The sequence below is a fragment of the Arachis stenosperma genome, chromosome 10, assembly GCF_014773155.1.
Source record: "Arachis stenosperma cultivar V10309 chromosome 10, arast.V10309.gnm1.PFL2, whole genome shotgun sequence".
Lineage (NCBI taxonomy): Eukaryota > Viridiplantae > Streptophyta > Magnoliopsida > Fabales > Fabaceae > Arachis > Arachis stenosperma.
Window position 1 is genome coordinate 132,891,586 of NC_080386.1, and position 14,630 is coordinate 132,906,215.

The window sequence follows — 14,630 nt, forward strand, 5'->3', positions numbered from 1 at the left end:
CCAAGAAAAAAAAAAATGTTCGTATATTTTTGTGTACATTTCTTCTCTGTTCTTTATTTTTATTTTTTTGATTTAGTTAACATGTGCTTTTATAATACATGTTAAAATTATTAATTAAAAAATTTATTATAAAAAATTGTGTAAAGTTTGATTTTTATATAATTATTGTACATCTATTAAAATAAGACATTTAAAATTTTCTATTAACAGTGATCTTAACAATCGTCTTAAATCTTTTTTTTATGATATATAAAATTGGGAACAGAGTTAAAATTTTTGTTTGGAAGAGACCAACATAAAAAAAAATATAATCAGATAATAGGTCAAAACATAAAAAAAAGAAATCATAAAAATAAAAAAACTTTACATGTAATTCTTATATGTTTTATGACATTCATTGTTTGACATGTTAGTAATATAAAAAATCAATAAATTCACATTGCTAATATATCAAATAATGAATGATATAGATTAAACGACTTGATTTACTTTTAGAGTGTATAAGAATTTTTTTTAAGAAAATAAAATTTTCATTAATTTTTACTTCTTATTAATTATTTTTAATAATAAAAATAGAATGCATAAAAAAATACATATACAAAGTTTGATACGATGCAGGCAACATATCATCCAAATTCCAAAGTTTGATCAATGTAACATCCAAGTATTTAATCTTTGAACAAATACCACAACCTATTACAACTAAAAAAATTAACATATGCTTAATAAGCTGATTATTTTCCCTTAAATTAACATATATGATCTAAGAAACAAAGGGGAAGAAATAGTAAAATTATTTTTGGTCTTTTTTGTTTTCATTTCCTTTGTACTTTTTTTCTTACAAAATTCTGAATATAAAAAACGGTGGAAACTCAAGTGCAGTCGACTACACATAAAGTTGATAATTAAGAGCCGTTAGATGATTTGACTGATTTAATTAAATTTTCATCTAACGGCTCTCAACTATCAACTTCACGTGAAGTCGACTACACCTGAATTTTTACCCTAAAAAACACATAACAAATAAATTCTTACATTCCACACAGATATATGTTTCCACATCTTTGATAGGATGCTATGGACAAATAATATAGTAATCATTTGGAAAAGAAGCAGCTTCAACATTATTGTATTTGTAAGGACCAAGCTTATTGTGGCATGCTGAAGGTCCTGATGGTGGAACTGGCCCTTTTGGTAATTGACTTTCAAATGTGTATTTAAAGTTCCTTAAGTCTCTAATGGACTCACCTCTTGTAATCATTCCCATCACCACCACAACAACAAGAACAACCAAACCGAATCGCGGCATGATTGTCTTCTGGGCCTGCAAGAAGAAGATTGAACGTGCTTTCTGTGTTTCAAACGCTAAATCAAACACACTCTTAGACTTTTCTGTCTAGTGACGAATGAATATTCTACTGTGTACTAAAAAAAATTAGAGAAGACAACAATTAAAGCTATGAATGATTTTATGATGAATGTTGTTAGAATGAATGTTTGATTGTATATATATTGTTTTGATGATGAGTGACCATGAAAGTAGGGCATTGACTTTTTTTGCATCCATCAAAGAAAATGTGAATGATGCTTCATATTTTCAACTCACATGATGTATGAATTAGATAATATATGTAAAACATTAAAAGCTACTTTGTGTATAGTGGGAATTAATTAGCATCTTTTGATGAACAAGGTGTTTGAAAAATGTTGGTTCCATCTTTTATGAGTTATTTTTATTTTTATTTTTATTTTTTTATCACGGTATCCTCCAATTTGACCGTTAAGAATTAATTTGTCGCGGATCTGAGCTCCATTTAAGGGTCTGTTGTTGGCCAATGGATTGCTGCATGCACAAGGCAGGATTCGAACTTCCGACACTTACTTAAACGAGCGAGTGAGCTAACCACTCGACCAATCCAAGTTAGTTATCTTTCATGAGTTGAATATATGAATTGGAGCAGCCAGCCAATTTAGACACAACATAGTAAGAACAAACAAAATGGGATTTTTTGAATCTTAGGGAAGAAGTCCACCAAATTATACATTTTTATTATTATGGGGCATTGAAAATTTTAATACTTTAATCATTGAACCTTGTTTGTTATGGCCAACTCTATGACTTTCTCTATTAAGTGTAATATTAAGTTGATCGGCATCTTTTAGTACATTATTAGATGAAGTTTGAACACGTAGACTTTATTATACATATATTATCTACACTTTTTTAAGTATGTTTTGATCATTATTTAAGAAAAATTTTTTAAATCCACAAAAATGTTATTAAAAGATAAAAAAAAGTAAATTAAAATAGTTGCAAAATATTTTTTTTTATTTTTTGAATATTTAAATTTTATTTTATTTATAGAGTAAACAATTCTCAAGAATATGTGTGTGAACTTGGATTCAATTGCGAAATACAAATAATGGAAAAAAAAAATTGCATACCATAAAGAGTAATAATAGAGAAAATTCTACGTTCCTTTTTTTTGTCATGGAAATATTTGACATTTTTTTTTATGATATTTTTTAATTTGATAGATTAATAATTAATTTATTATAGATCAGAATTCTATTTAAAAATTTGTTATTGATCAATAAATTATTACACATGCAAGGTGAAATTTAAACCAACTCAAATTGTTCGACATCTAAAACTGCCATTTTTTTTGTTTGGTGTAGTAAACGGGCCTAAGCCCAGGAAAAAGATTACCTATACGGCTATGCCCATAGGCATATTTAACGAAATCCCCGTTAGCCCCCATTTTGAAGAATTTTGGCGATTTGAGGCCCATGTTCCCAGTATTGGGCCAGCCCAAAACGATGGTGTCCAAAAAAAAAAACGTCAGCGCCACTTCTCTGGTGGCCTCACACCAGTCAGTTCTCTCCGCCGTCCCCCTCTGCAGCGTTCGCCTCCTACTCTCTCTGTTCTTCTTGTGCTTAATTTTGAACCGGTTCGAACCTGTTTTAAACCGGTTATAACAAAACCCGACTTGAATAACTCGAACCAGGACTTCTGGTTTTATTTCTCAGAAAAACCACTTCCTTTTCGTTAGGCGCGTCACTGCAACTTCGTGAACCTCATTCAATTTCAGAATCCCCAAAACCAACTTGCTTCGCTTTTTTGCTTCTCTCTCCTTTTTCAACGAAGATAAGTCGGTGAAAATTGAGGAATAAAGCAAAAAATTCTGAACTCTATTGATTGATTCCCTCAAAGTTGAAGCAACTCAATCTTTTTCGAATTTATGGCTATGAACTCCAGATTGAGTTGCTTGCCACAAGCTTTTCACATCACAAGGTCTTCTAAGCCTTTCCTCAGGTCTTTAACTTCGAACTCTCACTTTTCTTTGGCTTCGTAAGCATCGGTTCAAGTGTTTATTTCATTTACTTAAATGTGTGAGAAAAATTAAATATAATTAAATCATTTAGTTTTTGCAATGTTTCTGATATCCAAAGCCTTCTAACAATGTTGTAATTTGAATCTCATGCAGCTTCTCAGTTAAACTCCAAGGACAATCAGAACTCAGGTATTTTTAGTTTCAACTCATTCAAGATTCTCTGATAGCTATTTCAATAATTTACATTAACTAGTCTGAATTATGAATTGTTGTTCTTTAATTTAATTTTAGCATGTTTGGAGAAAGAACTTAAGGTTAATAATAGTTGTGTATTTTTTTTTCTGGTTAATTTTGTGTTGTATTGTATTGTTTTGCAATTGCAGGAGGGTTGTGAAAATGTCTGCTACAGAAACCACAAACTCTAAGATATCGTATGAGTCCTTTGCAATAAAGCCTCCTTCACACCCAACGTATGATTTGAAGGGCATTATCAAGTTAGCCCTTGCAGAAGATGCCGGAGATCGAGGTTTATGCCTGAACTTTTACTTCTCTAAGTTTTGTTGTAATAGCTGTCTTTTTCTTACTGTAGTGCACTCTGAGCAAAAAGATTTGGTTTTCTCTTATTGAGCTTATCTAGATAAACGAATGTAAATAGTAGTGATATTTTGATACATGTAGTGCATATGTAACTTTTAATAACAGAGTTGTTTTACTGTAGGTGATATAACGTGCATGGCCACCATTCCATTTGACATGGAGGTTGAAGCTTATTTTTTGGCAAAGGAGGATGGCATCATCGCGGGGATTGCACTTGCAGAGATGATATTTTATGAAGTTGATCCTTCCTTGAAGGTATGAAAGTGAGAACAGATTTCCTTTACCGTATGCATCGTTAATACTTGGCTGAGTTGTTGTATAATTACTTTCAAATATCAGGTGGAGTGGTCTAAAAAGGATGGTGATGACATACATAAAGGTGTACAGTTCGGAAAAGTTCATGGTAAGATAGTGACATAATTAAGCAAGGGGGAAAAGTACATCATTTATTTGTGAATGATTTCTTGAAAGTCTGCTATCAATCCTCAGTAATTTAAGTGTAGGACGGGCACATAACATTGTTGTGGCCGAAAGGGTGGTGCTAAACTTTATGCAGAGGATGAGTGGCATTGCAACTTTAACAAAGGTAGGTTTGTTTTTCCAATCCGTTTCTTTTGCCACCGGATTGTTATGGACTTAGTTAGCTGGCTTTAACTTCCGCTTTTAATAGATCCCTATTCCCTGGAATGTTATTTATGTCAATTACAGGCAATGTGGGGAATATTCGATCAAAATTGTCAATTGGCTGATATGATTTGATTTAATTTCTTAAGCTGGATTACTAGAGTTTGTGTTATCCTAATGGTCAGTAAAATTACCATATTATCCTAGTTATATTTCTAACTTCATTACATATTTCATGTTCTTTCACAGGCAATGGCTGATGCAGCATACCCTGCATATATGTTGGAGACTAGAAAAACTGCTCCATGTTTACGTTTATTGGATAAGTGGGCGGTCTGGACTTTCAATCACTTCCTTTCTGTTATTAATGGGCATTTGTAATTTGACAAATAATTTTTATAAAGGAGTGTACATCTGTTTCTATAGGTATTAATTGGTGGAGGTCGGAATCATAGGATGGGTTTGTTCGATATGGTGATGATAAAAGATAATCATATATCAGCAGCTGGAGGTGTTTCAAATGCCCTTAAAGCTGTTGACCTGTATTTAGAGCAAAGAAACCTAAAAGTGGAGGTTGAGGTAGTTGTGGTCTGATTCATTTTTTTTATATATGCAGTTCTTTTTCTTGTTATCAGAAACATTTTGGTCTTCAATCAACTTTTTAAAGCTAATGATGATTGTGATGCCTGCCAAATGCCACGCACTAACTGACTTGTGTTTGCAGTTAATGTGATTTAGAGCTATTAACCATTTGCGTAAATAGAACATGTACTGGTAGTAACTATGCAGCATGTAATAGAGGACAAAATCTGGTTGAGACCATGGTTTTTGACAAGTTTGTTTCATTTTTACCAGGTTGAGACCAGAACTCTTGAGGAAGTTAAAGAAGTATTACATTATGCTTCCCAAACGAACACCTCTTTGACCCGGATAATGTTGGATAATATGGTTTTACCTCTACCGAACGGGGATGTGGACATATCAATGCTGAAAGAAGCTGTGCAGTTAGTCAATGGAAAATTTGAGACTGAGGTATTCATGACTAAAATTTGTTTAGTTCAATCGTGCCATATGTTTTGAATTATTTTTTAAATAAATGCTTTAGAATATTTGCTACTGATTTGATATTTTTTATATATGAATGGTTTACTTGTTCTGTTTGAGAAACTAGCTTATCTTCTCAATCATTTATTCTTTAAAGAGGTGGATGTAAAATTCAAAATTGTCGAACAGTGTGTAAGTTTTGGGTCCAATGTTTTACACGTTATGTTTTGAGGTCACTATTTTCCAATGAACATGAAGCATGATATTAAAGATTGGTGGTGTAATGGTTTTGTTGTGGTCAGTTTGGTACTGGTGGAGGTTATCATATTCTGTTAAGGCGAATACCATTTTTTGTTTGGACTTGTTAGCTTTGCATTCATTATTTGTAGATAATAGTAAATTGTGGCCATTGATGTGGATATCTTGGAATTGTTCCTTCAAGTTCACAACTAGCATGCTGTTTTCCTTTTTATAATGGCAGGCATCAGGCAATGTTACTCTTGATACCGTACATAAAATCGGACAAAGTGGAGTAACCTACATTTCCAGGTAAAATTATGTTTTGCGTCGCTCCGTATTAATATCCTTCTGTCTCTTCCTGCATTGTTATATGCACACTGATGAAAATTTGTGTGTCCTGCTTTGCAGCGGTTCGCTGACTCATTCTGTGAAGGCACTTGACATCTCCCTCAAGATTGATACCGAATTGGCACTCAAAGTCGGAAGGCGTACCGGACGAGCCTGATTATCCCTACCTAAAATATAATAATGTCCAAGCACTCAAAATCTTTCTTCTAGTTGGTGCTTACTATGCTGCATTTTAAATCAAAGATATAAAGCAGTTCCAGAATGGTTGGATGATAGAATTATAATCTAAAGAGTAAGCTCTCACTTCAGATTAATATGTTGTTTAAGGTTCTAGAGTAATAAAGTAATAATGTGAATTCTTTTACTAGCTTAGTCTGGCAAAATTGTATAGATTAAGCTTATTACAGATTGAAGGTTTTATCCTTTTCTACATAGGCGTTGGTCAAATAATGCCATATGCTGAAGTTCATTTTATCTTCTGATTTTGTTTTCCCTTTTTATAGTTGAAAAATGGTAGCAAGGGAAAATCTTGTCCAAGAAAAGCTTCATTTGCACAGTATATCTAATGGTATAAGGTCAATTTATTATAAGCTTCATTTACATACACATTGCATTGGTGCCTATATAACAAAAACTATCGCCTGTTATTTTAAGTAATAGTGCAGCCATGTAGGATCAAATGTATATATCATCATCATCATCATCATCATCATCATCATCCTTCTAAATGGATAAGCAATGCACGTAAATCTATTTTCTTTTCTTTATTTATTATTTTATTTTTCCCTAAATAGCATCTTTAGATTAAACGACTGGCTATGTTTTCTTGATAATGGGGACTAATGAACTAACCATAATAGTGGCTTGCTTATTATATAGGAGAGTTTGTTTGATCCTTAGCCTCTTAGCCTTAGGGAATCTATTCAAAACTTGTTTGTTGCTAAATTGTTTTTATTTGTGTTTTTTTTTTAAATATTTTTTAGGCGCATAGGGCCATTGATTGAAAAAGTTAAACCCCATCAAATAATTGTGTTATTTTATAGTATATTTTATTTACTTTATTTCTCCTTCGTAAATGGTGTTTGTGGCTGTTTTGGCTGCCAACTCTTCAGCTAATAAGGACCTCGTTGATATATGATTTCAAATGTGGTGAGAGTGACCATGACCTGCTACCATCTATGACCTTTCGATCGATCAAGAATTATTCAGAAAATAAGTAGATAATCGTGTTTATTTTATCTTCTATTTGTTGCTAATCCTAGATGCCAAGTTCAATTTTTTCATATTCATAGGAAACAACAACAATTTTTTATGGCAATCATGGTTCGTAATACTAAAAATCGATTATCAATTGGACACCACTTATAGAAATTTAATTTGAGATCTCAGAGTTAAATCTCAATTTGGCCCTTGAAATTTGACTCGATACTCAAAATGACCTTTATAATTTCGTTGGTCTCAATTAAAACTCCAAAATTTGCAATCGTGGCTCCGACTTGCCCTTGCGATCATCTTCGTCACCGGAATATTGATCTGACGCAATTGCATGACATGGTGGACACTACTTAAATGACGACATATTAGTTTCACGCCCAAACCCTTTGAAAACTACGTCGTTTCAGTTTTTTTATGGGTTAAAACTCTCTTTTTTTCCACTACGACGATCATAAGTTGTAAAACATTAAGAAAACCCTTACAATACGTGGTTTCCAAAAGATTTGGGCGCAAAACCAATGCGCCGTCGTTTAAGTAGTGTCCACCATGTCATGCAATTGCGCCAGATCAGCATTCCAGTGACGGAGATGATCGCAGAGGCAAGCCGGAGCCACGATTGCAAATTTGGGGATTTTAATTGAGGCCAACGAAATTACAAGGGTCATTTTGAGTATCGGGTCAAATTTCAAAGAATAAATTGACATTTAACTCGAAAGCTTATGAAAAATGTTATATTATTATAAATAAATTTGATTATTCATTTATTGTAATTTTGATTGTTTTACTGGTTTATTATTTAGTTAAAAAAATATGTGAATTGATATATAAATATATAATAATTATTGATTAATTTAGTAGTTAATTTTTTTTGTTTTTATATATATGAATTTTGTATTTAACTTTATCTCCCACTTTCAAACATTTTCTATAAGCAATTTATTTCTAACTTTACTATTTTTATTAATAATAATATTGGTTATATAAATACTCAGCCATGTTGGAAATGACCTACTTCTTGTCATAAATCAAATTATTCGGAAACAATAAAAATATTTTGTGGATTATTTATTAAGTTTTATACATCAGACTGAGCCGATCAAGATATATTTTTATTATTATGAGTCGCATTTCACCTGATGATGATAAAAAAAAAAAAGTGCATAAACTTGGTATATAAAACAGTTTACATATATTTCTATAGTTCCTACTAAATCAGTATTTAAAAAATTTAGATACTAAAACAATAATCTTGAAAGATATTAATTACAAAAAACGTTTGATAAATTTTAAAATTTAACAAGTATGATCTTCCCTTTGTTAGAGTTTATTTTCAATAAGCATAATACTAAAATGACGATCAAAATTACACGATCTTACTAATTCTAAACCTAAATTAGTTATGTGACATTTTAAATTAATTTTTCAATAATTGAGTTAGAAATAAAAGCCCTAGATCAATTGACTCATACCTTAAATATTCATTGATTAACATAACTAGTAATGTTTAAAATATAAGTCAATTGATTTGAGACTTTTATTTCTAATTCAACCATCGCAAAAATTAATTTAAAAAAGATCACATAAGTAATTTAGGTTCAGAGTTGGTTAGATTATTTAATTTTTGTGGCCAACAAAATAGACTCCAACAAAAGATGAACATGTTTGTCAAATTTTAAAATTTTTTTATCATTAACATCTTTTAAAGTTATTTTTATTCGTGTCTAAATCTTTCGAATATTGACTTAGTAGTTAACTCCTATCTTTATTCTAAGTATTATACTTAAATATAAGAAGTTAAATATGACTGATTTGAATAAAAACTCTACAATTATTATTATTATTATTATTATTATTATTATTATTATTATCTGTGAAAATATTTTTCACGTACATTTAATTACATAAGATCACATCACATTAATAAAAAAACTATTTTTTTACATTAATTAGTCGCATGAATTATTATTAAAAAATATGATTGCCCGACTATGTAAAATATTTTATACTGTGAATACATTAAAATTAAACTCTTTCGACAATTACTCTTTACCATGCATTATAATATTACATATTGTTTTCTTCGGAATAATGTACATATTATATTTGTATCATTTCATTATATATAACGCTGTTGAACGAAACCATTATAGGTTTACAGTTATTGATGACAACTATAAGGGTTCCACAAACACATGAAAATTAAACTAATACAAAAACGCCCTTATATATATAGTGCCTTAATTAACATGGTTTGCAATCATATATATATATATATATATATATATATATATATATATATATATATATATATATATATAAAACTAATTAAACTCCTTGATTCACCTTTTTCATCTATGAAGCCACTGCTAGTGGAGTCCTTCCTTCACTGATTGGCATGAAACTCACTCTTTTCTGCAAGTGTTGTTAATCCAAAGAAAAAGGAAAATTTAATATTAGTGCTTACAAACTTTATATTATTTATATTCTAATAAGCATTCATAGATATATAAATCTAGTTTAATATTATTAGACACAAAGTCGTTAGATAATGCATGCAATTGTTCCTAGAAAAAATATAGTTTCTTCTAACAACTCCTTCATAAATTAATGGTTATAGCTATATGGATTCTCATCACGTACAAAAGATTGTAGTTTTTTTCTTTTAAGATGCTTTGCTTTAAGTAATGTGAAGGATAATCATTATTTAGAGCAGAACCAACAAAAATTGAAAAGGACATTGTAACAGGGCTCGAATCTTAATGGCGTAATTAATTAATTTGAATTGAATAATTGATTAATATGAATTATTATTTAAATCATTAGTCTTTATAATATTTCTAAATTTGTAATTAGATTCTTATAGTTTTTTTTAATTAAATCTCTATATTATTTTTTATTTTATAATTTAAAAATATTTAAGTTATGGAATATTTTTTTATAAAATAAAAGTATCTGCAATTAAGAATTTAATTAGATATTCGTTCACATATTTTTTGAGAGAATATTATGTTAATTTTAACAATTTTAACATAACAATGACCTAATTATAAAATTAAAAATAATATAAAAATTTTAAAAAAATTATCAGAATCTAATTGTAAATTTGATTAAATAATAGTAACTGATAGAGTGATTAAATGAAGGGTTTAATTTGAATGATTATTGATGCAATGTAAAACAGTGAAGGATAAGAGCTACATAAAAGCTACTTAATTACTTACAATTAAAAAAAAATTAAAGAATAGTTGAATTGTAATGTTAAAAAAAATGGTTGATCTTGTTTGATTCAAATAAACTATTCCTTAAAAATAAACTAAATTTTTAAGTTGAATCGTAAGATAATTTTTAGAAGTAGAGATTGGAATTGGAATTGGAATTGTATTTAATAATTTGAAATTAAAATTAAAATTTCATACTCATAACATAAAATTTTAATTTTTTTAATATTTTTATTTAGTATTTTTAGAAAGTAAAGATACAGAAAATAGGGCAGAGGCAAGTGTTAGACAAGGGGATAATGATCTTCCCAAATTAAAAGTTTTAATCTATAAAAGTCATTAATTTTTATATTAGTACTCCTTTAATTTTAATTTTTTTTTCTAGAATTATACTTTTATATTAGTCCCCTCCTAAGAATTAATCTAACTCCGTTTCTAACAGAGAACTAAAATTTTTAGAAATAAAGACTAAAATTTTGATAATATTTTTTTAAAAATACTTTTATTTAATTTTTAAAATTTTAAATTAATTCCTTAGATTATATATTTATTTTAAATTAAATATAATACTAAAATATAACTTAATTAAATACATTTTATACCAAATATAATACAAAAATTTAATTTAATCTATATTCTGGTCTCAGTTTTTGTATCTCAATAACATAACATGTGTTAGTCGTTAAACCTGCATCTTCATGTGAAGATGACTAGCCTTCACGTGAGTTGTTCTCATATGTGACATTATAATAGTGCAAATTATTATTGATTGACGATGAATAATAATATTAAGTAATTTTTTGTCGTGTTATTAGTTAGGAAAATACAATTCGTTTGAAATTTTGCTAAAACAAGAGAGACCTATATAAGTACCTAACCCTCTTACCAAACGAGCTTATTAGGATAAATAATAATGTTTAAGAAGAAAAAGAAAGTACACTACTATCATCTACGATACGTACTATTCAGTATGCACACTCCTCTTAGGAAATAATTTATTATTATTATACTCAGAAACTATTAAACGAATTAGGACTCCCTTGTTAAATAATTACTATCATTTTGATTAATAATCAAAGTTATTGCTGGCTAAAATTAGACATAACATTAATGATAGCATGAGATAATAATAAATTTGTTCACTGTGTTTTCACTTCTCATTAACTCATCAATTTAGTCTCTAAATTAGTGAAACTAAGTTGATTGTTATCTCCATTATTAATAACTTAGATTGATTGTTATCTCCATTATTAATAACTTAGATCATTCATTCAAAAGTCACATTTTATGAGTAATCTTGCCAACTTCTTTTATCTTTACTTTTACCTTAAGAGTTTAATTACTTTAAGTATAAAATTTTTTCATCAAACATATCAAACAACTCATATATGCATGTATACCAAACATAAAACTCAAACTGAAAACTCAAGTGTAGTCGACTTCACGTGAAGTTGATAGTTGAGAGACATTAGATGATTTGAGTGATTTGATTAAATTTTCATCTAACCGCTCTCAACTATCAACTTTACGTAAAGTCGACTGCACCTGAATTTTCACCAAAATTCAAATATCATTTCTACTTCTAAGACATGTGAATCAACATGCATACACATTTGTCAATGACAACAAAAGTAGTTATTATTTTATGTTTTAGCTATATATAAATCAATAAATATAAAGATAATTATTAATATTTGCAAAAAGAGAAAAGTCATATCTACTTTTACTTTTTTATTACTATCTTTCATAAGGAGAATTGATGGTAGGTATACTCACCTTCAAAATGATAAGTAATCACACACATGCATTAACAAATTGTTGAGTAAATAACAAAAATCTTATTAACATTTTTATGTATTAATGAATTTTGTCATTAATTCTTATAAAAAAGAACACCAATTTTAAGTAATATTCATTAAGAAAGTAAGTAAGTAAATATTAAGATATAGAAAGAAAAAACCAATGTTAAATTTTATGATTATTAGTTTAAAGTATAAAGTATAAACCGTACCTGCTGACGTGTCTTTGGATTGTCACCAACTCTGTTTCTTGCAACCTTCCAATGAACATGGTGGTCCAACATCATCACTTCCTCATCATTTTCCTCAATAATCTCATCTATGTTTTTGTTTTTGTTGATGTCACCATTGCCAATGCACAAATCCATGATCCTCTCTCCTGCTTCAATCTCATCTTTGCTCTCTTTGATAAGCTTCTCCACCTCTGCCTTTGGGAGCCTCAGCTTTAGCCTCAAAGGCTGCAATTGCGATTGTGGCTGTGACTGTGGCTGTGGCTGTGATATTATTTTGGTCTGCTTCATGATCGTGAGATCAGAAGCAGACCTTCTAGAAAGAGCTAGGCTTTCGAGCCTGTCCCTTGCACTCATGTTGATGACTCCAGAGCGCACCCTTCTAGGTGCTACTGAGGACTCCTTTGGAAGTTCGACCAAGAAATACAGCCTCTTCGGCTGTAGTTCTTGGTTTGCTTCCAAAGGCTTCGCCCTTACGCCGTAATGCTTCACTGCCTCTGACTCAAGAAGAACGAGACCCGCAGGGTGGTTCTTAAGAACTTCACTTGCTCTCACTGGTGCCTTGATCTTGAAGGTTTCCCCATCAATTTTCATCACCTTTGTGGTTTTCTTCCCACCCAAGCTATTTCCCATTGTTGAATTTTGTGTTTGTGTTTGGGTTTGGATTTTTTTCAGCAATGATGAGAGTTTGTGACTGAGGCACTCCCAAAGAGCAAGCAAAGTTAGTCTTTAAGGGTTGATAATATAATGATTATGATATTCTAATAAAAAAAATGATTATGATAATCATACTATTCCTACATACTATTACTGCCACTAATAATGATAATAATAATAATAATAAAACAACAACAATATTATTTTTATATTTAAATAATTGATTAATGTCTATATTTTAGATAACGGATGCTAATAGTAATGATTAGCAGGTTATTATTTTTAATTTAAACTATTGATATAAAATATAAAAAATATTTAAAAATGAGCCATATCTAGTTCAAATTTAATACAAAAATATGCTAGATAAATAAAAGTAGATAAAAATCACAGTCTAGCTAATGGTTGTAGATAAGATAGATGAAAGTGATGAAAAATTTATTTAGATGCATAATAATAAGGTGAAGACTCACATGTAATTGTTTGAATTTAATAGTTGAGAAGAAATAGTAGACGATAATTTAGTCAGATTTATTAAATCATCTCATAATTTTTAAATATTAACTTTGTACGAAAACAATTACGTATAAATTTTTACTTAATTAATAATAATAACCAAATTTCTATTTGTTCCAGAGAATGCTCATAAGACACCAAAAGGTGTAGGGTTTCACGTGAGAAATGGTGGTTGTGAGATAATGACATTGTTGTGTTGTGAGGGTGGTTGTGGATTTTGGGATCATTAATTAGTCAAGAAAGAAGGCACACTTTGATTTGAAAATAGGACAAAGTTTTTGACAACACGTACCGGTACATAAATCTCCAAACTAAGTTGAATTTCATCAATTAATTAATGTTTTATAAAGAAGAGGAAGAAAATAAAATAGTGCTGTATTTAGGGGACTTGTCTTTGCTTATTTGTTTCTGTTTTTCAACCACCATGCCATCATCTTCAACGTTAAGCCCCAGTTGGTAGATTTTAATAACAAGATATAAATATTTTAGAGAAATCATATGCATAGAGAATCCAAAAATTATCAAGTATATATATTATATATAGACATTATTTTTAAATGAATTCACATGCAAAACTACTCTAATTTGTTCTCTTCTTTTATTTTTGTTTTTTTAATTTGTTCTTTTTTTTTTAAGTCATAACTCGATTTGATCAATTATTTAAGACAAAAAAAATTCGATTTTTATTATATATAATCAGTAATAATTTATCTTTTTTTACTTTGATTCTGAGTTTGTAACTGTCGAGCTTAATGATCGATAAGAAGAAAGGAATTTAATCGTTTCAAGAATTGAGATATATATATC

General features: G+C 29.4%; 2 protein-coding genes across 2 annotated transcripts; one reads left to right on the top strand and one right to left on the bottom strand.

The window, feature by feature from the left end:
* The first annotated feature begins 2,905 nt into the window (after nt 1–2,905).
* On the top strand, nt 2,906–6,778 carry LOC130954375 (quinolinate phosphoribosyltransferase [decarboxylating] 1a). Its single transcript, XM_057881112.1, has 11 exons — nt 2,906–3,316; nt 3,489–3,524; nt 3,719–3,861; nt 4,054–4,187; nt 4,272–4,335; nt 4,436–4,518; nt 4,806–4,889; nt 4,983–5,135; nt 5,412–5,588; nt 6,082–6,149; nt 6,249–6,778. Exons 1-11 carry the CDS (start codon nt 3,243–3,245, stop codon nt 6,343–6,345), a joined length of 1,113 nt encoding a protein of 370 aa, XP_057737095.1. The 5' UTR covers nt 2,906–3,242; the 3' UTR covers nt 6,346–6,778.
* Nucleotides 6,779–9,425: 2,647 nt separating this feature from the next.
* On the bottom strand, nt 9,426–13,376 carry LOC130955991 (uncharacterized protein At1g66480-like). The gene is made up of 2 exons (XM_057883009.1): nt 12,633–13,376; nt 9,426–9,815 (listed from the first exon to the last, which is right to left on the bottom strand). Exons 1-2 carry the CDS (start codon nt 13,281–13,283, stop codon nt 9,756–9,758), a joined length of 711 nt encoding a protein of 236 aa, XP_057738992.1. The 5' UTR covers nt 13,284–13,376; the 3' UTR covers nt 9,426–9,755.
* Between the last annotated feature and the right edge of the window lie 1,254 nt (nt 13,377–14,630).